This window comes from Myiozetetes cayanensis, unplaced genomic scaffold (assembly GCF_022539395.1).
Source record: "Myiozetetes cayanensis isolate MyiCay16 unplaced genomic scaffold, myiCay2020 scf2-11, whole genome shotgun sequence".
Classification (NCBI taxonomy): domain Eukaryota; kingdom Metazoa; phylum Chordata; class Aves; order Passeriformes; family Tyrannidae; genus Myiozetetes; species Myiozetetes cayanensis.
This window is the reverse complement of record NW_026087411.1, coordinates 84,616,161-84,639,033: the sequence shown is the minus strand read 5'-3', so window position 1 is coordinate 84,639,033 and position 22,873 is coordinate 84,616,161. Positions and strand designations below refer to the sequence as shown.

At 37.8% G+C, this 22,873-nt stretch overlaps 1 protein-coding gene across 1 annotated transcript in view; it reads left to right on the top strand.

The window, feature by feature from the left end:
- KCNQ5 (potassium voltage-gated channel subfamily Q member 5) overlaps positions 1–22,873 on the top strand; it is a 279,875-nt gene that overhangs the window by 174,126 nt on the left and 82,876 nt on the right. Inside the window, exon 2 of the mRNA XM_050316089.1 lies at positions 17,224–17,314. Within this exon, the coding sequence (XP_050172046.1) occupies positions 17,224–17,314 (91 nt within the window). The remainder of the gene's footprint in view (positions 1–17,223; positions 17,315–22,873) is intronic.

Below are 22,873 nucleotides of genomic sequence, written 5' to 3'. Positions count from 1 at the left end.
TCTTTTTCAGTCTGACAGGGATGCGATGTCATCCTACAAATGTGTTGCTCATGTTTCTGCATCTCTTAAAAAGCATAATGTATCAAGGAAAACTTCTGATGAACTCTCTCTGTATCACAGTGGCAGTCAAGAAGGGATCTGTTTATGTTAAGCCTCTTTCCCTACTAAACCAATGGGACTGAAAAAAATAAATTTCTGTGGCCTTCTGCTTGTTAAGGAAAATAATTCAAAATAGTGTGTTTCTGTCCGACAAACAAAAATCATATAAACTGGGGTATTTTCACAGTTAAATGTTCAAGAACTTGGTACAAAGTCTGCTGTGTGTCTCTGTTACTCAAAACAGGGCAATTGCTTCAGTCAAAAGTGAATACATACAGTTGTTGATTAGTTACAATACCAGAATTGATGGCTTGTTTATCCAAATGTTACAAATTCCCTGGTTTTCAGTTTTCCCTTTGCGGTAGCTCTTGCCTCTGCTATATAAATGTGGTTACCAAAATGTGGTAAGTATATAAATGAGGGAGAGAGCTTTTGGTAATGCTGATGCAAAGTATGCAAACAACTTCAGCTAAACATAGCTTTACCATGGTTTTGTTATATAAATGTCAACTTGAAATTAAATGTTATGGAAACATTTTTTTTTATCTTTATGGAATCTACCAGCTGCACAGTTTTCTCAAGTACAGTTTACATTTATGATGTTGTTTAAATCTATCACATACATTCAACATGCAGAAGAATTTTTTAAAAGCAAGTTGTTTGCATTTGTGCAGTAGTTGTCCGGCTTCAGTCTCCTCGTATGCAAGACAAGTGTCTGCTGACACCAGGGGGACCGAGAGTCACTGAAGCTGTGAGCAGTAGTTTGATTTTTCCAGAGACTAATAAGCTGAAGACTTCTTATACATGTGTACTGCAGGACAGTGGTATCCTGGCATGCATTGGGAAAAGCATTGCCAGCAGGTTGAGTGAGGTGATCCTGACCCTCTATTCATCTCTGGTGAGGCAAATCTGGAGTGCTGTGTACAGTTCTGGGCTCCACAGCACACAGGAGACATGGAGCTCCTGAAGCAGGTCCAGTGGAGGGCAACAAAGGTGATTAAGGGATGGAGCATCTCTCGTAGGAGGAAAGGTGAGAGAGCTGGGCCTGTTCAGCATCTATAAGAGATGACTGAGAGGAAACCTCATTAAAGTCTAAAAGTATCTGAAGAAATGGTGTCAAGAGGATGGAGCCAGGCACTTCCTGGTGGTGCCAAGCAATAGGACAAGAGGCAATAGGCAAAACTGATGCACAGGAAGTTCCACCTGAATATGAGGAAGAACCGTGCAAGTGACCAAGCACTGAAACATATCACCCAGAGAGGTTGTGGAGTCTCCCTCACTGGAGATGTTCAAGAACTGTCTGGATGCAATTTTATGCAGTGTGCTCTAGGATGACCTTGCTTGAGTAGGGAGGCTGGACCAGATGACCCACTGTGGTTCCTTCCAACGTTATCCATTCTGTGATTCTGTGACTCACACTGTAGCATTATTTTATAAATCGAGGGAAAATTTCACAGTATATTTGCCAATTAGACAATTTTTCCCTTTGGATATTTTGTAATACCACTGAAAATACTGCATTTTAGTCCCTTTTTCCCCCATACATCTGATTTGAGACTTACCTAGGAACTGGAATGATACAAAAAAGGGCATTTTTAAAATAGGGTTATATTGTCCTAGTCAGATTCTCTTTATCAAGTGGGTTGCAACTATGTTTTGAAATAGGGGAGTCCCTTTATGTAGCAGCAATATGTTGTTGTCCCTGTGGTGCAAAGTGTAAATATAGGTACTATATATGCAGTTAAAGCATTTGACTAGATCAGCTTCACAGTGTAAGCTGTCTCACTGAACAGATCTGGTCATGAAGCTACAGAAGCCAGCAGATGGAGATCATTCCAGGCATATCACCCCACTGTGAGTCATGAAAAATAGACACTAGCATTCATTAATGCTGCAAACCTGCTTGGCCTGACGTGGGCTGGGTTCAGCGGTCATTGGATTAGAATTTGGAAACTGGAGCTGACTTCAGTTTGTGTCTTCCCTAGATCCTGAAAAAAAGATTTATTCTGTACCAACATATAATAAAAATTTAAAAAGTCAAAATGCAATCAAAACAAATTAACAGGAATGGTAATTGACTGCCTCTCGGAATGTCACACGGGGTGGCAACAGTGCAGTTTCTAAGGAGTAGGTTCAGGCAAACAAATGAAAATATACATCTTCATAGAGTTGTCACTGAAGCTGTGTAAAGCATTCAGTTTGTATGCATGCTAAAAGTACACATAGGTTCTACTGTGATTAGGTAAGCTAATAGCAGCAGAGTCTGTTCAGGTCCACAGTCTGAGAAATTCAGGAAGCCCCTGAGTCACAACCTGCTGGTAAGGAACCAGCCTGACACCTCTACAGAGTCTTCCTTTGGTATCTGCTTCCAATCACTGCTGGAAGGGCTGGACAGGCTTTGGTCTGGTCTGCTGTGATTGTCCAGACAGTGAATAGCAAAGAACTTCACTGGAAAGTTTGTTCCATGACAAAGCAGACTCGTATGGACTTTAGTTACCAAATTTTATTTTATTTTTTTTCTTCTGAAAAATCAAACTATTTAAAGAAACTTTCAGGTGCTTTATTTAGATGTCACCTGATGCACATTCAACCAGCCACAGATGTCCTGAGGGAACTGGCAACAGGCTGTAGCAACAACTGAAAATACAGGAACAAATGAGGAACGTCATGTTACCTTCAGTCTCTATGAATGTTTTCTGTCTAAAGACATTTTCATTTTATTTTTTCTTGGTACTGCAAAACTGAAATTTCAGAAGAAGCTTTGATAATACTGTCATGTCCTCAGCAAGATGATTAGAAATGAAACTCACATGTAAGTACTTCAGTTGGAAGCAACTGAGTGGAAAGGTTTGGAGTTTTTTTCTTTTTGTCCAGGAACAAAAATGAACCAAATACTTTTGGTTCCCCTCTCCCCTTTCCTGTGAATCAAAAAGCTGCATTTTACTTCTTGTGCTGTCCTGGAGATCAAAGGGGTCAATCTGGAGTTAGGAAAAAGTCTGCCTGCAGATCAAATTGTCAGGGACTCAAAAGGTATTTTGGCTTTTCTCTTCAGCCAGACCATGGTCTGCCCATTGCAACCATAGCCCTTTTATATGGTGCCTGCAGCTGCAGGACTCTGTCATGGGCTGTGCTCTTCCCAGGGCCCAAAGACATGGAAACGTTCAGTCTCCTGAAGTGCTGCAGTCACTGGTACTTTTCAGAAACCTATCTAGGTGAACTCCTGGTCACTCCCAATCATCAACTCTAAGAAATATGTGAATATTCATATTTTTTTAAAGTAATTCTGGTTTTCTACATTCTTAACAAAGCCTTACAGCCACCTTGGATGTAGATGTATTACAGCATGCTGGCTGAAGTAGCCTTTTTGTCTCCAAACAGAGCCTTTAGGTATATCATTACAAATTCCCATTCTTCACCTAAAACCAAGAAAGTTAATAAGGTGGGCAAGTGTAACGTGTAACCTACTGAGCCATGGCCACAGCTAGAGGGAACATCATGGAAAGACATCACACAACCTGCTAAAGATACGATAAATACATTTCCAAATGAAAGTGCTGTACTCTGGACATCTGAATCTGTGCCTGGGTGTTTAATCACTGCTTTGAGACCAAAAAAAGTGCTCCACAGGCAAACTAGTACTCCTGAGTATGTCAGCTCAAAACAGCTGTATGTCAGCTCTCAAAATAGCTACTCAGGGTCTCTGTATCTGAAAATACTAGCTAATTGCTGGAAAATCCTTCAGTGATGGACAAAAGGTAATAATTTATATAATAAAGATATCATTAACAAGAATCCTGTCTTTCTTAGTTCATCAGCCCATGTTTGGTGAGATTTTTTGCATTTTCAGTAAGATAAAATAAAACTCTCTGACAAGCTAAAAGAACAAGTTGAGTTATAGGAAAAGTAAAACCTTATCTATCATTATAGTAAAAACAGTGGTTTAGCTTTGTTCTTGCCTGGGTTGCAGCAAAAATAATGAGCAAAATAAAAGGAAAGAAGATGCTAATAAAAGAAATCTAGGCAATGAGGATACTACAGAGAACTGTGAAACTACTTTGAGAGTCCTTGGTATTGAAACTAGATGATCTTTAAGGTACCTTTCAACCCCAAACATTCTATGATTCTATGATTAATGTTAGGTTTACAACTGAAAGGGGCAAACTCAATGAGGTTATTAGGGTAAGGAGGAATAGCTATGAGAGATTAGCACTAGACTATCCCATCATCCCAGCTCATGAAGCCCACTTGTTCTTAACCTAGTGCATTGAGTGATGTGGTCTGGTGACCTTGGGGAAAAAAAAAAAAAAAAAAGAAAAAAAATAAAAAACTCTTCATGATTACACTTTGAGGAATTAAATAATGTGATATTCTGTGCTTCTTATGTAAGAATTGCAGTTACATATTAAGAAAAAAAAATGAAACTGTGCAGGCAGTCAAGTGTTGTACCATTATGTCCAGAGAGGCCACCGAGTCTCCTTCCCTGTAGACACTCACCACTTGACTGGACATGACCCTGAGCAAACTGATGTAATTGAACTTGCATTCTCCAGGGGTTAGGCAAGATAAGTGCTGGAGGTTCCTTCTAGCCAACATAGGACTGTGACTTTTATGAATTTCCCTTATATAAGAATCCAGTGTAACTTTAGTTTTGTCAGAGATTAATATGCTGATTTTAACAGACAGGTGCTTAGTTGTTTATTTGCCTGTGATTTTCTGAGCTCAGTGATGTTCTGAGTGTACTAAAACATATTTATTTCATACAGTTTTATAGGAAGGTTTGACTAAATGATCTTGTTAAGTTGAAAAAGGTTTCTGTTGTTTTGATATATTGATTGATTGGGTTAATTTTTCATCTGTTAAATCAAGATGCCCAGTCCTGCTCAGTATTAATTCTTTAAAGCTACATAAATAAATGTTCATAACAGATCCCAACATATATGAAAAAAACAGGACTTGTTTTTTACACATAAATATATACAAAAGTTTTGGTTCAACCTGAATCCACTTTTTCACTTGTTAGGCTTCCTGAGGAACTAGGAGACAGGCAGACATGCATCTCTGCTGGAAGTTAAAAAACAGTGCTCTCACTACAAGGAGGTGCAGTCAGCTGGTGTATCTCAACTAAGAACAATTCCTGGCTGTGGGAGTGCTCTGTTTTGGTCCCATACATAGCTTAAATCACAGCCTAGGAAGGACCAATTCTCAACTCTTACAAACTTCTCAGGTATAGTTGAGTTAGTATTTTAAAGGCAGTTAAGAATTCAGGCTCCCAGAGGTTCAGAATTTGAAAAAGCTCTTCAGTGCCTGTACTAATTTTTAATGTGATCTTTTATTAATTGTAGGAGGAAAAATTGCCATGTATCTCACATGATTAATATAGGGAAACAACACTACTGTGTCTCATGATGGAGTTGTCTGTACTGAATACACTGAAGGATGTATTATGCTGAGTTGGGAGTCATAGAAAGATATTCTCTTGGTTCTCACAGAGCCTTTCTTAGCTGAGATACACCAACTAACTGCACCTCCTTGTAGTCAGAGAGGTTTTTTTCTCCTTCTAGCTGAGATGCACGCCTGCCTGTCCCCTAGTTCTGGAAATTACAATCCTGTCTACTGCTATATTCTATGGAAATACTGAAGGCTAGTACTTTGTATATTGAAGCTCCAGGAAACTGACTTTAATTGTGTGATTAACAAAGGGATCTCCAAGGCTTCTTCTCCAGCCTTGGAAGTATGCAGTGTTTGGCAGTATGCACGTGCAATTGTCTCTGATTAAGCTATGCACATAGAATCATAGAATGGTTTGGGTTTGGAAGGGACCTTTAAAGACCATCCAGTCCAACCACCTTGCTGTGGGCAGGGACATCTTCAGCTAGATCAGATTGCTCAAAGCCCCATCCAGCATGGCCTTGAACACTTGAATAAGTGCTTACAAGATCAGCACATGTGAAAGGAAGTTGCTCTGCTAAAGTGAAATTCGTATAAGGCTATCTCTTTGCCTGCAACATGTCTTAAAAATGCAGTCTTGTTTCATTCTAATTTCTAAGCAGAACAATTTTGGCAAAGAGTGAAAGCCACTGCAAGATAAAATGTTGAAAAGTAAACGGACTCTCATGTGTTGTTTCAAACAGGCAAGCAGCAGCTTCATGTGTTTAAGATCAAAGGGCAAGTTTTTCCCCATATGAAAAACAAGTGATCACTTTGTGTATTTAACATTCTTCATAAGCAAAATAGTTGTTCCAGAACCTTTGCAACTCAGTATTTAATAAAATAACTCATTATTGAAACAGCAATATTATTGTTGCCAAAGCAATGTATAAGCATAGCTTTGGCGCATGGAAGCCAGACATGTAAGCACCAGGCGTCTTCCTCACAGACATCCCAGGAGAGGAAGGTCCTGCTGTGGGCACTCAGCGTGCTTGCTGCCCTTCTACAGTGCTGCATGCAGCCACTGCTGATGTGCTGTGCAGCTGTACCTTGTAGGGACTTCAAAATATCTTGTTTGATGCACGGAAGAAGTTGTGTAGTGGTCTTTCCAGTTGGAGTGATTATGAGATAAAAGACCCTGAAAAATTGAGGAAAATTAGTCACATTGTTGGGCTTTGACTCGAGGCTCAGACAGAATAAAGGCTTATTTTGAAAAGTAAGTAATCTTGCTTTAGGTCTGAAGACCTAAACATCTCTTCAAGAAGTGTTCTGTTCTCAAAGCAGTGCATGATACAAAGCCACAAGCTGTTTTTTGTACCCTCCTCAGCAAGGCCTAGTACTTGACAAACTGTGTATCTGCTCTTAGCTTTGAAACACAAAGAAACTTAAAGCATATGAGGAAATAGGTGAACATCCCACTGCCCCTCACTTTTGAGGCTGTGCTGCTTTCCTGTCAGTATTATATGGATGAGCATAGAGAGGAGATAAGTGCTGCTGTAAGTACGTTAAACTCAGGAAATTTTCACTCTTGTTTGAACACCTCAAGATAGGATTCTTCTTCTTTGGCATTCTCACATGCTTCTGCCATCAGGTTCTGGTCTGTTAGTACTGCTGCCTACCAACAAGAAAGGGCACTTCAGATTCCAGAAAGTGCAGGACTTATTTAGATTAAGTAAGACAAGACTAATGGTGTGGTATAAAACTGAACACCCTCGAGCTAAAGCGCAGTGATTGATTCTTAGCAGTAAGTTTAATACTAACAGTGCATTATGTTGGAAAAATATTCTGTATTCCATTTATATCCTTGTTTACTACTGGGAGAAAAACTATAGAAAATTAACAGGATTTTCTTTGCTCTGGTGATATTTATGAGTCAGCTCACAATTCCCAGCACAAACCATACTTCCACTGAAGTCAACTGCAAAGTTTCTGTAAAGACCAAAATCCAGCTCTTAGTTATTAGGAACAAATAAACTTAGAGAAGGAAGACCTAGATTTTGGTACATTGAAGAAATTTTCAAAAATGTTTATTCTTGATTACTTAATTACATTAGTCTGCCAAATTTAATGAACCCTGGCATTTTTGGCTGCTTGTCTGGATTTCTGTTATAGTTGTAAGGGGCACTGAGGGCTGTAGGGTAGCTTGGACTTTTAAATACTGTGTTATGCTTACCACTTTTTTAATTCTGTCATGAATATATGTTTTTCTTCAGGATAGACTTGCTCTTTCATCCTCCCTTTTAACGCTCATGAATGGAGTGTTCAAAAATATTCTTCTGTATATCAGTGTATTAAAAAGGTGATAAATCATTCCTGTCTTAATTAACCTGCTGAATAAAAACCTCATAAAGTGAGCAGATTAACTGGTATCTATGATTTTAAATCATTTTGTACAATTCCTCCTAGACATCACAGGCTGATATACACATCAAAACTCTGATGTTTCCACTTGAACTATCCTATTTTTAAAAAATAAATATTTTTTAAAATGTACTTTATTATTTTATCTAGTATTCTGGGTAACATGTGGAATAATCACATTTAATGGCAGCAAATAAATTGGAATCCCCACAGAAAGCCAAGTGTCCCATAGATTCTTCATCTATCTGTAAAACCAAAGCAAAATCCAATATATAATATACTACTGGAGAAAAATAAGAGAAATAAGGAAATTGATTTATGTTCCAGAGCTCTTCAGTAGGGTGGAATATTTTAGGTGAAAAAGCACAACTGAGTCTTGGATGCCTCCCACAGTGTTGTCCTATCATAGTCATGTTGGGCTGATTGTCTTAATGCCAAGCATTTTATATAAAATATGTCAAGCAGGCCCCTAAATTTGAATGATTAAATTCTCAAGAGATTTTTTCCCCCATCTTAACCTTCCCTTAAGATGTAAAACAACACTGAAATCACAGAATCAGAGAATCAGAGAATACTCTGAGTTGTGAGGGACCCACTAGCATCATCAAAGTACAACTCCTGGCCCTGCACAGGACAGCCCCAAGAATCACATCATGTGCCTGAGAGTGTTGACCAACTGCTTCTCGAACTCTTCAAGGATTGATGCTGTTATATATCCTCCTGCACTCAGCTGTGAAATATCCTCTTATGTAAGAGGATATTTTGTAAATTACAGCTTATCTGTTAAATATGCTCATTTGATAGTGTTTTTTCAACACTAACTTGATATCCAGAAGTACCTATCCATAGTAAAAGATGTACTGGTAAGTCCAGAGGAAAATTTCACCCAAATACACGGCAACTCCCAGACCATACCCAGGAATTGTCTAGGAAAGTGGTATCTTACCCAGGCCAAAATGATTCTAATGGCAGTCCTCAACATTTAATGGTGTAGACCTTCAGCAACCATCAGGAGTACCGTTCCCTGTCATATTACTCCAGGGTCCGGCTGAGTCACACTGAGTGGGATTATCTCCAGAGGCTAAGTCAGACAGGCTTTTTTTTCTTCAACACAGTGCGGTTCCTCCTTAGTTTTGGCTGCCAAAGCCGTGGCACTGTTGGCCACTGGTGGTCAATTAGGCGATGTAGGAGGATGATGTCTGTCCCTGTTATAGTCAATCATGCCTTGACTTCACCAGAGCCAGAGCTGCACTCAGCACCAAGCAAAGAGGCAACTGTTATTTGTGGCATAAAAAATACCCAGCAGTCCTACAATTTTTCTGTCCTTTTAAATTTACTCTCTTACTTACAAAAAAAAAACCTGAAACATGAGGTAGTAGCAATATTTCTATCTTAAAACCTCAAGACCTGAAAAGCTGATTTTGAAGTGGATTATGCTGGTGATTGCCAGAACACATTTCTTTCTTGCACATCTATACTTTTCTTATATTAAGGATTATTTTTCTGTGTAGGAAAAGATCTGAGTACAGCATGTTTGCAAACACTTTTACAGAAAAAGGTTATTTGAGTTCTTCCCTTTGCCCTAGATTGTTAAAAAGGTAGGATAAATTGACTGCAATGTGCAAATGATTTTAAAAAAAATAGGTTTTCATTTCTCCAGCTTCATATTGTAATTATTTTCAATTTCTCTATGTCATAAGATAAAGTTTTTATCTTAATTTTGTAAATGTTCTGAAAAAAATATATAAATTCTTCAATCTGTGCTCAGTGATAAAGACAACATAGTTTCTATTCATATTCTAAATTAATTTTCTTGTTAGGTACCTGTGGCCAAGCAAAGGTTGCTAGGTGAGCTACTAGACTTATCACTGAGAGTTGGAGCTATTTGATGTAAGAGAAAAAAATACTTGCAGTTTTGTCTAAATACAGATTTTATTTACTAAATTAAGCATTCACATTTGAAAATTTTGGTCTAAAAAAGATTTACTCTTTGAGAGAGATAAAAGGAGTGTTTTGTCATTTTCTACAGATTTGAAGCACCTATAAGTGCAGAAGAGAATCTTGGGATGCAAGCCAGTATCATGCTTCCCTATCATTAAAATAGTTAAAATTCAGAAGAACAAATGCTTTATTCTTATTTTTCTGTCAAAAATGTCTCCTGTTGAAGTCAGTGAAAACCTTTTAGAAAATATCTGGGTCAAAAATATCTCTGAGCATTAAACCCATCAGAATAAGCATTTTTTGCTTTATTTTGTTTTCTTTTAAGCTACTCTGCTTGCTCAAAGAAGAATGATAACTCTTTTTTTAGAACCTTTTAGAAGCCCAGAGAAATTTACTTTGATGTTTTATTTTTCCTGTATGATGGAATGGATTATCAAATGTGGAATATTTAATTAAATGGCTTATTTAATGACACTTTAATTTGTGTCCTGTAGGTATCTGAGCTATTTCATTTTCTTTGTTTTGATTACATCTCCTGTTATAACTCTTCATTGCTTTGTCAATATAAGCCAAATACAATCACTTAGCAGACACTGCCAAAAATACGACTCCTTTAAAATACGACAGAAAAGATGAAAGTAGACTGACAGCACTTTTCTTGACTCTGCAAACTTGCACTCTTTGATTCTTGATAAACTATTCTAATTTTTCAGAATCAATAAATATCCCATAGAGAAATAAAAAATGAAATACTCTTTGAATAAAATTTATTCATCACAGCCTGACAAACCCCACCTTTCTAAACAAGTTGTTTCAGCTTCATGTTCAGTTCTTTAAAAATGTCAAACATGAAATTCAGTTCAAATGTCTATATTTTTGGAAAAGGTAACAAATAACCCAAAGAAAGAATATATAAAAAGCAGGGTTTGCTGCAAATTTTTTATCTCAAAAATTTTTTATAAAGTTTCCTATCGAGTTTATTTTCCCATTTTTAGACAATGAAGTCTTCATCCTCCACTTCTGCACAGACAGGGTTGTACTGTTTCTAGATATAAGGCAGCACAGTATCAAATCCTGAACATGCTACACACTTCCACTTGAGGAAAAGGTTGAAGTGCAAGTCATTTTAAAGAAAGCCTAAAGGAGAAATTTATGAGGTTTTTCTATAGAAGAGAGCTTATTCTCCATGCAGCTTTTGTCAAACATTTTTAACAAATTGTAATAACCTTTGTCATATCTCATTTTCTTGCATAAACAAGTCACGTTGAAACTATAAATGATGGAAAATTTAATCCACATGGCTTGCACTATCAAAACTGTTAAACTGCATTCTTTTCCACCATGTCAGCAGTGCATTATCTGTTTTATAGGAATGTTGAAAAGATTACTTTTTAAGGGAGATACAAAATGTCCTCCTCACTCCTGCACTAGCTGACGTTTTCACTTTCAGTTTTTCCTGTAGCTAGGAAAATGCTTCAGCATTTCTCTTTCTATATCCTTTAAGAGAGAGTACTTCCCCCCACCTCCAAGAACTGTCTGTTCAGAGACACCAAGAAGTGCTCAGAGGCTCTTGGGTACTGTCAGGTTTCTGCTGTCTTCCTGTCTTGATCATGCATGTCTGCTCTGGGATGCAACATGGTACGCTACCTCTCAGTTCCACAATATGCATTCTTTCTCCTCTGCAGGAACTTAGTGCCTTGCAAATTGTGTGTATCTATCCTAGTCCAGGAGGTGCTGTTTTTTCTTCTGTCCCCAACCACTTCATGGGACGCTGAAACCCTGAAGTCTCCCTTTGTCGCACATCAAGATGCGGGAGACTGCTGATAGCATCCAGCCAAGGCAGAGATCTCATGGAAGGCAACCCATTTATCAAATATCTGTCTTTGTGCTTTTGTGAGAACTGTTCACCAGAACTAATAGTCCTAATGAAAGTGTAACAGTGCTATGAAAGACTGTCTTTCCTTTCTTCCTCCCTTTCTTTGTAGGGTTTTTACTGGATATTGTATCCATCCAGTACAATCTTCATTTATTTATCTAATGCCTCACAAAGGTGTTATGCATTCAACGATTAAAAAATTGTATAAAGGTGGCACTTGGGTACTCAACTCAGCAAGATCCTCATCATTGTCAAGAAACATGAGCACTGCCCCTGGCTGTGAGAAGGAATTACTTATGGAGGAGCTCTAATAGATTCTTTGTAGATTGAGACCTCATGAATGCAAACAACTTGCTGTAAGTGTGCAAGCACCTGCATTAGTTCTGACTCTGTACCAGTGTGAAAAGCAAGAGTTACTTTTTGGTTGTAGTTAAGTTAGCAAAAGCTTTCAAACATTTTCTACCTTCCATACAAAATCCAGGATAATGGCACTGCCAATGGTTTGCGAACAGTTTTGGTGATAATCCTGAATGCCCTTGCATTTACAGGGATTAAATCAGACCTCAAATAATACTGGAACATAACTCTGGTGGTCTAATCACTTAATTATGCCACTTCAACAGTGATACATTTTTACTATTTACGGAAGAGGCCACAAAACTGTTTGCAGATGTTAACTTTTGATTATTTTAATTCTAGCATTAAATAATGTAGCAAAATAGCTCTTAAATGTCTTCCGCGGGTGTATTTTCTGTCCTTATGATATTCCCTGAGTAACGTTTTAACAATTGCTTTAATCTGGACATACTCCTCCATATGAACAGCCCTTAAATCACAAACTATAGTAAAATTCTGCTGAAAATTAAATAAATGGAGAATTGGTAGGCCTTAATTAACCAATAAGAAAAGTTTATGAGGGGCGGATTGATTAAATATCAAAGCTTCTGACTTATATTATCTTTCATAAACTGGCTTTTCTCCAATTAGTGTAGGCTTTCAGGAGCAAGGGATCAAGATGAAAGGATCTGGAACAAAACTGATTACTGCTGAAACAAAATGGAAGTTGCGCCTTTTGATAAAACACAAGGCTATGGCAGTACTTGAATAATTTTGTGGGAAGTTGCTGCCTAAGGCATATGTTTTACTGTCTGATACTGAATGCATGAGGAACGACCATCTGTTTTTTTCAGCCTGAACAATTATACGATCCAGACTGAACCACTAGAGGCCAAATATAATTGCTCTGTGTTTTGCTTTGTGCTACTCCCTACCTACAGCAGCATCCTCTTGTACAGCATGTATCATAGCACACAGCTCAAAGGATGGCATATGAAAATACTTTTTCTTCTATTGAGGCTTATAGAATCACTATCCAGGGCTTAATGCAATCCACCACACTTCATCTGTCACTGGGTATCTGTTCATGATAGGAAAGAAGAGCTTCTGAGAAACTTTGACCACTTGAGATGTTTGAACCTTAGGAACTTTTTTTTGCTGGATAGATCCTAGTTGAACATCCAGCTAAGTGAAAGGTAGTGCTGCATCCTTCATGCCTTCAGCTGTAGCTGGGGAAAAAGGAGAGGTGCTCTCATTGCACAGCCTGAGTAAACAGATTGCATTAAAAAAGATAGTAAATCCCGAATATTAGTGTACTTTGAAGGAAAGCACTTATATATAAACTAATGAAAACATTCCAGTTTTGTTGCAACTGCTGTGTTTTGCAACACCAAAAAGTATACTTTTAGTTTTGCCAGGCTAATAGGACTGGGTTTCTCCCCTTCCCCAAAGTGCTTATAGTCTAATTTTAGACATAATGTGCTGAGCGGTACTAAAAAAAAGGGTTGGAGGGAGAAATGAGGGATAAAGGGGCAAGATTTGAATGTGTGGATGGATAAATGCAAATATTTTTCCTTTGTCCTTTAATAATAATAATAATTAATAACAATGCTCTATTCCTTTTAGAATTTCTGGGAAAACTGAGAACAAAAGTTATAGAACTTCAGAAAAATTTCTTTCCAAGACTATTCTTATGTATTGCTGTGAGGATTGTTTCTGCTTTGCATGAATAACCTCAGAACCATGTCTGCCAGATGCTGATCTACACTGCACCTGGCTTTCCTGAATATTTGTCTTTATTTTGATTAATATGCTGGTTAACTATACTCGTTCCTGACTCACTTTTTCTGTCAAGAATTAGCACTGCCCACAGTGATGTTTTAAATCACGGTTTTGATGGACTATGGCAGAGCAAGTGGTGGGTGAGTGGAGTATGGTTTTGTGACTGCAAGACTGGGCTGCGTTTTACAAGATTCTGATTTATTTCACATATAAAGACTTTCTATGTAGCCTTTGGCAAATCCCTTACCTTTACTGTGTCTCCAGCTGTGATATGGGAACAAGGAACTTTCTTTCTTCCTGCTGTGTCTGTTTTCTATAATTATGTTGTAAGAGATCTCTTCCAAGTCAAAACTTGTATTGTGTGTTTGCACAAGACTCAGTACAACTGGGCTTCCAATTTAGTTGGTGTTGTAGGAATAGAACCAGATAAGAGCAATTTTTAGTACCTAAACACAAAGGAAGTAAGAAAATATAATTTTAATTGATTTGGGTCTAAAGAAATTCAGCAAAAGGAAATAACATTTTTTAACATAAATTCTTAGTCACTTCTGAATTTTTTTTCCCTCTATGCAAGCCTTAATGAGGAGAAACCACATTTATGTCTATGTCAGTAGTATGTAGTTATAGAGGAGTTGCATCTGAAGGCTGTAGCAGCTGAAACTTACAGTAATGTTCTGTGAGATTTTCCTTTTTTATTAAGTGAGGGGAAGGGAAGCAAAACTGCTCACAAGATGGATTTTTGTCACTTTTTATAGAATCACAGAATTACAGAATCATAGAATAATAGAATCATAGAATGATTTGGATTGGAAGGGACTTTTTAAAGATCATCTAATTTCAACCCCCCCTGCTATGGGCAGAGAACCTTTCACTAGATCAGGTTATTCAGAACCCCATCCATCCTGGCCTTGAACACTTCCAGGGAAAGCAGAGTCTACAACCTCTCCAGGCAATCTGTTCAAGTGCCTCACCATCCTCATAGTAAAGAATTTCTTCCTATAGTAAAGAATTCCCTCCTTCAGCTCAAGGCTTCCCCCCTTGTCCTATTACTACATGCCATTGTAAGAAGTCCCTCTCCAGCTCTCTTGTAGGTCCCCTTATGTACTGGAAGACTGCTACAGTGTCTTCCCTGAGCCTTCTTTTCTGAGGGGAGGGCTGAACAACCCCAACTCTCTCAGCCTGTGCTCATAGGAGAGGTGGTCCAGCCCTGTGATCAACTTCATGGCTCTCCTCTGGGAAAGGAAACATTCCAATAGGCCATCACCTTTCTTATATTGAGGCCTCAGAGCTGTATGCAGCTCTCCAGCTGGGGTCTCACAAGAGCAGAGCAGAGGGGCAGAATCACCTCCCTTGACCTCTGGTCACACTTCTTGTGATGCAGCCCAGGATGTAGTTGACTTTCTGGGCCATGAGCATGCATTGCCAAGTCATGTGGAGGTTTTTGAGTACAAACACTCCCAAATCTTTCTCCCTAGGATTGCTCTTGATCCATTCTCCACCCAGCCTGTACTTGTGCTTGAGACTACATGAATCTTGAATGAGTCTTTTATGGAACCTTGAAGCATGTGCTGATCTTCACCTTTCTTTAGTTTAGAAGATGAGACTGGACTGGGCAAGGGGGTGTGCCAGATATGCACTTTAAACCCTCCTGGATACTGGTTTATTTACAGCCCTTAATAGAACTTATATGCAAGCACCTACCATACTTGATTTTCAGAATAGAACTTCTGCCCAGCAGTGAAGTAATACATGGCAAAAATGTGCCGCCAATGTCTTGTTGCATTGCACACAGAGATTTTCTATAGAAATTCTGAAGACTGGACTTATATTTGTATCTAATGTATTGGATATATTACACCACTACTATTTTACAGCACTATGGGAAGTTCATATCTTATATGAGTAAAAGTAATTGCAGCTCCTGAGGCACAAGTGGACACAGATGCCATAATATATTAATGTTTGTATCCAGTAGTTAGAAACATGGAAGTATTTAGGCTGCAAAAGGCCTCTTTGAGTCATCCAATCCAACTTCCTTCTAAAATCAGAGCTTACCTCAAAGTCAGACTGTGACTTTTTCAGCCGATTTCTGCAGTCTTCAAGGACAGAGGTTTCACAGTGTGATGTGTTGACCCTGACCTTGGTGCCCACCAAAGTAGCTCTATCATTCCCTGTCCTCAGCTGAACATGGCAGAGAAAGTATAACAAAAGGCTCATGGGTCAGGATAAGGGCAGGAAGGGATATGTATCTGTATTAATTGCAATGCCTATTCATGCTGGATTAGACCATCTGCTAATGAGTCCCAGAAATTTAGACAAAAGTCAAAGGCCTACATGACTGACAAGTGTTTTAAGAAGGAAGTTAGCAAAACTTTGGTAGAATCAATTATTACTCCCTGCTGGTTAGTCAGTTCATGATATTGTGGGTGAAATGAACCTCTTTCCTCATCCAGTTCATAGATGGTTTCACTAGCACAGTGGTATTGCTGGTGATGAAGGAGTACAAGAGGAAAGGAAAATCCTTACCATCAACAGTATAGTTCTCAGAGCAACACCAGTTCTGCAGGCTCATGTCTGAAAACACCACATGTGCTGCATGCTGTTATGATTGGACATGAGATATGCAAGAATTTCTACAGTGACACCATTTTGCATTGTCGTCACAAAAAGATTTAGCACCATGGTGGGTTTTCTTGCCTGCGTGTATTCATTAGTATCATGAAACATACAGGCTCATACGAACTCAAAATTGTGGTCATCTTTTCCTGATTGTAATTGCATGGCTTGTGTAAGACTTTCTTAATTGTTCTAACTGCTTAACAGATTCTGTGACATTAAATTTGTTCCCAGAATGGAGCCTGTTCATTTAGGAAAATGATGCCATAGCTCTACGTCTCAGCTTCTGGTAGTTTGCACATGAAATCTGTTGCTCAGAAGGAAGTAATTTGATATGGACAGATAGGTGCAATATGTAACTTAGCTCTTTGGTAAGCTTATGCAGCAGATATTTCTGGTCAGTTGTAGGAGAAATTATTTTTCAGACCAGGAAGAGGACTCTCCCATTGAAGATCTTTCTTTAGAGACACTAAGGGTATCTGGACTGCATAAAGGTACAGGATTGTGATAGCAAAAGTAACATCTCTGTATACTGGTCATTTCTCCAAGAAAACTACATGCTTGTTTTGTTAATTCTAGGAGTGCTACTCGGAAGCATGTAGATTTAGAAAAGGTTATTTTAATTGTCTTTAATGAATTAGGTTGAGTAGTGGTTCAGTTCCCCTCTATTAATGAAGACTGTTCATTGACAGTCTTCTGTTGACGTTAGTGAGGGAGGATCAATATCAGATAATGGGTCAGATTCTGAAAAGTATTAACAAATATTAATTTTTTTTCTTTTTCAGTTTTCTCCTTGTGTTTGGTTGCTTGATTTTGTCCGTGTTTTCTACTATTCCCGAACACACAAAACTTGCCTCTGGTTGTCTCTTCATTTTGGTAAGTGAAAATTCTAAGTATAAGACAGTTTTGTAGTTACTTTTATATATATTCAAATCCTCCATGGAAAAAATAATATAACACCTGAACAATTATAAAAAAAATCAAACTTTTCATCAGAATAATTAAAAAATTACAAAATAGAGGATTCTACCCTGTTTTCTTTAAAAACAGGTCAGATTTTATGACAGTGCTAGTAATCTACTGTATTGCATCCCCTTCTTCCCTTGAGAATTGCTGTGGTTTATAACTGATAGTTTTCCTACTGCAGTTAGGCATTGAGTGAGCATGAAAGACCTTTGATATTGCTACTGCCATTTACAAAGTCAGTATGTAGTAAGAGGCACTTATACTTAAAATAGGCAATAATTTTGGTATCTTAGATACCAATTTCTGCTAGGTATTGGTAGATACTGACATTTTAGTGGCATTTGCTGCAGTAGGATGAGGAAGTTTCATTATTTCTTCATAATACAGGCTTTTGTATTATGTTTATCTCTCCTTTTTTGCCTTTTGAGTTACATATAACTGGCTTTAATCCCTAAAAGTGCTTAATATATTTCATGCATTGTATGGACGGCACTTTATTCATCTACTTCTTGATGGGCCATTTAGTTCTGCAAGGTGATAGAGATCATTAAAATGTCACTATATACCCAGAGTTACCATGGTTATTTCAGTTCCATGTATGCAGCAGATTGTGACTTATTAGGTAGTGCCTGAGGTGAAGTAACTGTTGACAAATGCCAACATTTTTAATTGTCATCACTGCACGTTTCCAAAAGCCCTGGTCTTCAGAACAGCTCCCTAATTAATTATGGCGTGTGCAGGCTGATAAGCATCATTATGGTGTATGCCATGTCTCTACAGCACAAAGGGCCACTGTATCAAGGTACCTGAACTAAATGTCCAGAGGTGCAGATATGTGTTGTTCTGCTCCATTGGACGGTTTCTTAGCAGGACTAATTAGAGAGAGCCATGTTAAATGTTACGTTTTTCCTTCCTAGCAATATAAGCACTTTTTCTTTCTCTGAAGATAAGATCACGTGGCATCAAACCAGCTAAAAGTGATCAGATTTAATCCTACGCTAATACCTAGACCTATTATTTACAGAACTTAACAACACTTGACAAATGTAAGTTTCTTTGAAGGTTCTGCAGCTAGTTATATTATTGTAGTTGGTACACTAATTGCTAAGGGGTTTTTTTAAGGAAACAGGAAAATTTGATTAGTCTGAAAATACCATATTTGTAATAGCAGGTGCTTTTGTGACAAGTAATCCATTTTCCTCTATACCCATGCAAACTGGTTGCATAAATGCCATTTGTTCTGACATAAAATATGCATTTCCCATGAGCCACATATTTGTTGATTGTGTTGGTACACTCACCACTGCTAATTTCTCAGCTGGCTGATGAAAAGATTCCCTGTGTTTTGCCATGGGTCTCACAGGAATCAGCATGTGGCAGAGTTCTGTGAAGTCCTGGTTTTGCTCCCAGTCTGGGCAGAGGTGTGGTGAGCTCTGCTAGCTGATACACCAGTTCTTGTGGAGGTGTCCATCAGCAGAGTGGAGCTGCTGTGTCTGCTGTGGTAATCTCTAGTGCTTTTTGCTGTTGTGGTTTCAGAGATAAACTTAGTCCATCTTAACAGTTGTGACTGTTCAGCTGATGGTATCCTCTGAATACAGAACTGACCTCAGTGAGGAAGAGGATACACGGTTAATCGTTGAAGCATCAATACTAGCTGGTCCAACATTTCTGTGCTACAGCCTAGTGTGTTCAGCAAACCCTTGGCAGGAATAACCTAGTCATGATGAATTTTGCATCCCCTGCTGTGGATCTCTAATGGAGAAAAATATAAACACAGCAAAGGATGAAATTCCAGAAGCAGGCTAAAGCTGACTGGTTCACTGCAGTTTGCTGATGCATGACTTGTTCCTTCTCTGCATACTGCAGGTAATATTAGCAATGTTATCAAAGCAGGCTTTTGCAAACCAAGAAGAAAATACATCCCTATATTAACTCAGAAGCAGTTGTTTTGGCTGTGCCAACATCTGAGTTTTCACAACCTTTTCCTTGTAGTGATTCACATGACTCTTACAAATCATTTAGTAAGACAGCTATATTAACTATCAGATCTGGTTTAATACTGGTTTTGCCTCATGCTTAAGATGGAAGATATATGTTTATTTTCTAATGAAGTACCGTACAAATACAACAATACATAGAGCTGCCTGCTGGGTTTCTGTGAAGTGTTTGCTTTGCAGATTTATTCCAGATGGTCCACCCTACAGCCATGTTAATTGGCTAAAAAGCTAATGTAATGTTCCTGCAGTTTAATACCTGAGCTGCTGCCTGTTCTGTCACCTGTCCTTTTGACATATTACAGCTATTCAGTTACACAGAAAGGTTAAAGAAGGAAGTGCAGATGAGGTGAGAAAACCTTTCCCTTCTTCTCAGAAAGGCCAGAGGAGCTGAGGTGGTTATTCTTCTACAATCAGAGAATTCCATTAATTTGCCCCACCCTCACCTTACAGGGGAGCAGAAAACATATCTCCTAATCACTGCATCCTAAATACTCTCTCAGAAATGTACAACGGGTTATATGTTAGCTCAAAGTAAATAATTGTTTAGGAAAGCAGTAATAGAGGAGGGCTTCTGAGAAATGCCTGAACTCTGCTTCCAGAGCAGAGGCAAACCTGCCCTGCTGCATTGTGTCAGACCCAGCCAGGGCTTCAGCTCTGGCATCCACACAAGTACTACTGTGTTCCAAGTCATCTTCTCCTTATCAGGGGGCCTGTCAAGGGAAACGCCTTTAATATTTGAATTTTAATCTTAAAATGAAAGTCCTGCAGATGGGTTAAGTATGTGTTACAGGCCCTGGTGTTGGATTGTTACATCAGTAATTAATTTGGTTAGATTTGTGTCCAGAAATAATAAGACTAACCAGGAGGAGAGCATCAGATAAAACTTCTTACACCTAGAATGATAATTATGCTTTAGCCTCTTCTGTGCACACAACTTAATGGCACTCAAGCTGTAGCAGTGATGTATCCCAGACAGGCAGTAGAATAAAATCTACTTCAGCATCAAAATAAACCACAAGCAGCTTAGGAATCCAACTAACACAGCAAGAAAATAATCTTTAGTGTATTGCTGATCTACAAGTACATTTGCTTTATCAAATAATAAACACGAGAGAAGCAAAACTGAGGCTGAAAAGGCAAAATCAAATCTTTTGGGGAAGATAGCCAAGAAGGAATATTATCTGGAACTGGAGGTCATTCACTGTCTTGACCAAACTCTCTATATTTTAAGTTCATTTTTAACTAAAGCTGAAAGTTATGTGAAATTCTGGTTTGCTTCTGTTTGTTTGCTGTCATTTCAAGAAAATAAATAAAGTAATTTGAGTTGACCCATGAAGCTCTGATTTTCTGAGATGTAAAAATAAAGATCTTGGATCAGTTAAATGCTTCATTTGACCTGGCATAAACTATTATTTGTATATTTGATTATTTGAGAACTTCTGACTAAAAGTAAGATTGAGGCTGTAGTAAAAAAATGTAATTTTTATTTGAAGTGACAAAGCACCCCATTCTTTTCATAATTTTCATTTTTAGTCAAGATGGAGAGACTGAAAGACATAGGTGAATTTCTGCAGGACTGGTTTTATCAAATCTGTTTTGTGTTTTTCTCTAAAAATGGCTAGGGCAGAAAGCTGTACCCAATTTCATAGGATAAGGACCTCCGAAAATGTACTCTAGGAACACAGTCTTCAGGCAGAAGTAGCTCCCAGAGATATGAAAGCAGACAGCATGCACAGGATGAAGCTGGTTTCTGCATGTACTGTGGTCATTCACGTGAATGCAAAAGGAGAGTCTACTAAGTGCTTCTAGCAATTATTATCTTTCTAGTATTTTTTTCTTCCAACATTTTTGCGTAAAAGAAAAGTAGAAAAAGGGTGTGCTTTGAAAAACATAGGATATAGCTGCCCCATAGCAGGCAAGCACACATTCAGTTTTTCTCTGGTCTAGGAGGGTAAATCCATCCACAGGAATGTAATCGTATAAATCTGCTACAAAATTTTAAAGTTGAGCAGCGTTTATTTAAAAAAGGGAGCGTGTTCAATTCAAAAAAAGTAGCATTTTTCAGTTTAGATTGTACCAAAACTTGAATCCTCTTGCCATGCTTGGATGAAGGACTACCAGAGCTGATACAGGACTGAAGGGATGACTCTGTAGGACCAACTATCAAGGCACTAAAAGAAAAACTGAATGATATTGAAAGATTTCAATTATAGATACATTTCTTAAAAAGGTAGGGTATAGACCATGTTATTGCAATTTTGTTGAGCCTTCTTCTAAGAGAAACAGATTAACTGATCCCTGAGCTAAAAAAAAAAAAGTGAGTTTGTCAAAACTCAAAATCAGTATTTCTTAAGGAAGACTAATTTCTGATGTTTTCTTTCCCAAATTGAACCATAGCTTTGAAATTTCAAAATTTTTCATAGAAATCTCTGGAAAATTACATTAGACATACAGCACTGACCAAAGATAGAATAAGAGAGGGAATTACAATGTTGATAACATTAACACCTTCACGTTTTCAGTCTTGTTTGGATTCCAAAACACTGATATTATAATAAGGTGATAATGTGAGCATAAAACAATTTAACCATATCATAATAAACCAGCTGTTAGCTTTGAAAATAATCTTACCTTATAATACATAAAATATTGTGAGAAAATATTATTATAATAATATTTATATGTTATATTCTAATATTATAGCATATTATAAATATTTTCATGTCTTTGCTGATTAAATTGATACTCTCCTTTTATATATACTGATTTCACCAAATCAGAGCCTATGTTATTATAAAAATTTGGAGCTGATCTCATTAGAACTGCTTGTGAATCTGTGTGCAAACAGAATAGACTTCCCACTGGAATTTAAATGCTGGATGCACTTAAAAGTTATTAGAAGGAACAAAAACTAAAATGAAAAGGTGGAGTTATTTAAAAACAGTGGATGTCCTCAAAGCTGTAATTCTTCTGCCAGAAGGAAGTGTTGGTACTCCCAGCCAGAAAAGCTCTATAACAAACAAGTACACACTGTAGCTATGGAGAGAGATGAAAGTAACCATAAAAATTATTTCATAACAACAGAACGCAGCATGGCACATAAAGCTCTGAATGTTTCTATATATTGTCAACAGAAGGTATATATGTATTGTCAACAGTGCTGAGGATGATAAATACACTTCAACACATCAGAGAATAAACAAGTCTCAATACTGGCATAAGCTTATTATTGACATAGTTCTGGGATTGGTTATATTGTCAGTAATGTTTTTTCCTTTCTTTTCTTTTATTCTCTATTAAGCAGAAATAACCTTTGTAAAGAAAAAATTGAAAAATCACACGTTGAGAGTAGTTTTTCTATTGTAATTAAAAATGCAATATATTAGAGTTCTACTGGGAGAACTTAAATGAGTTTGATGACTAACGATGACTAAAACTGTGTTATTATATGTGATCTGGAATCAGGACAAAG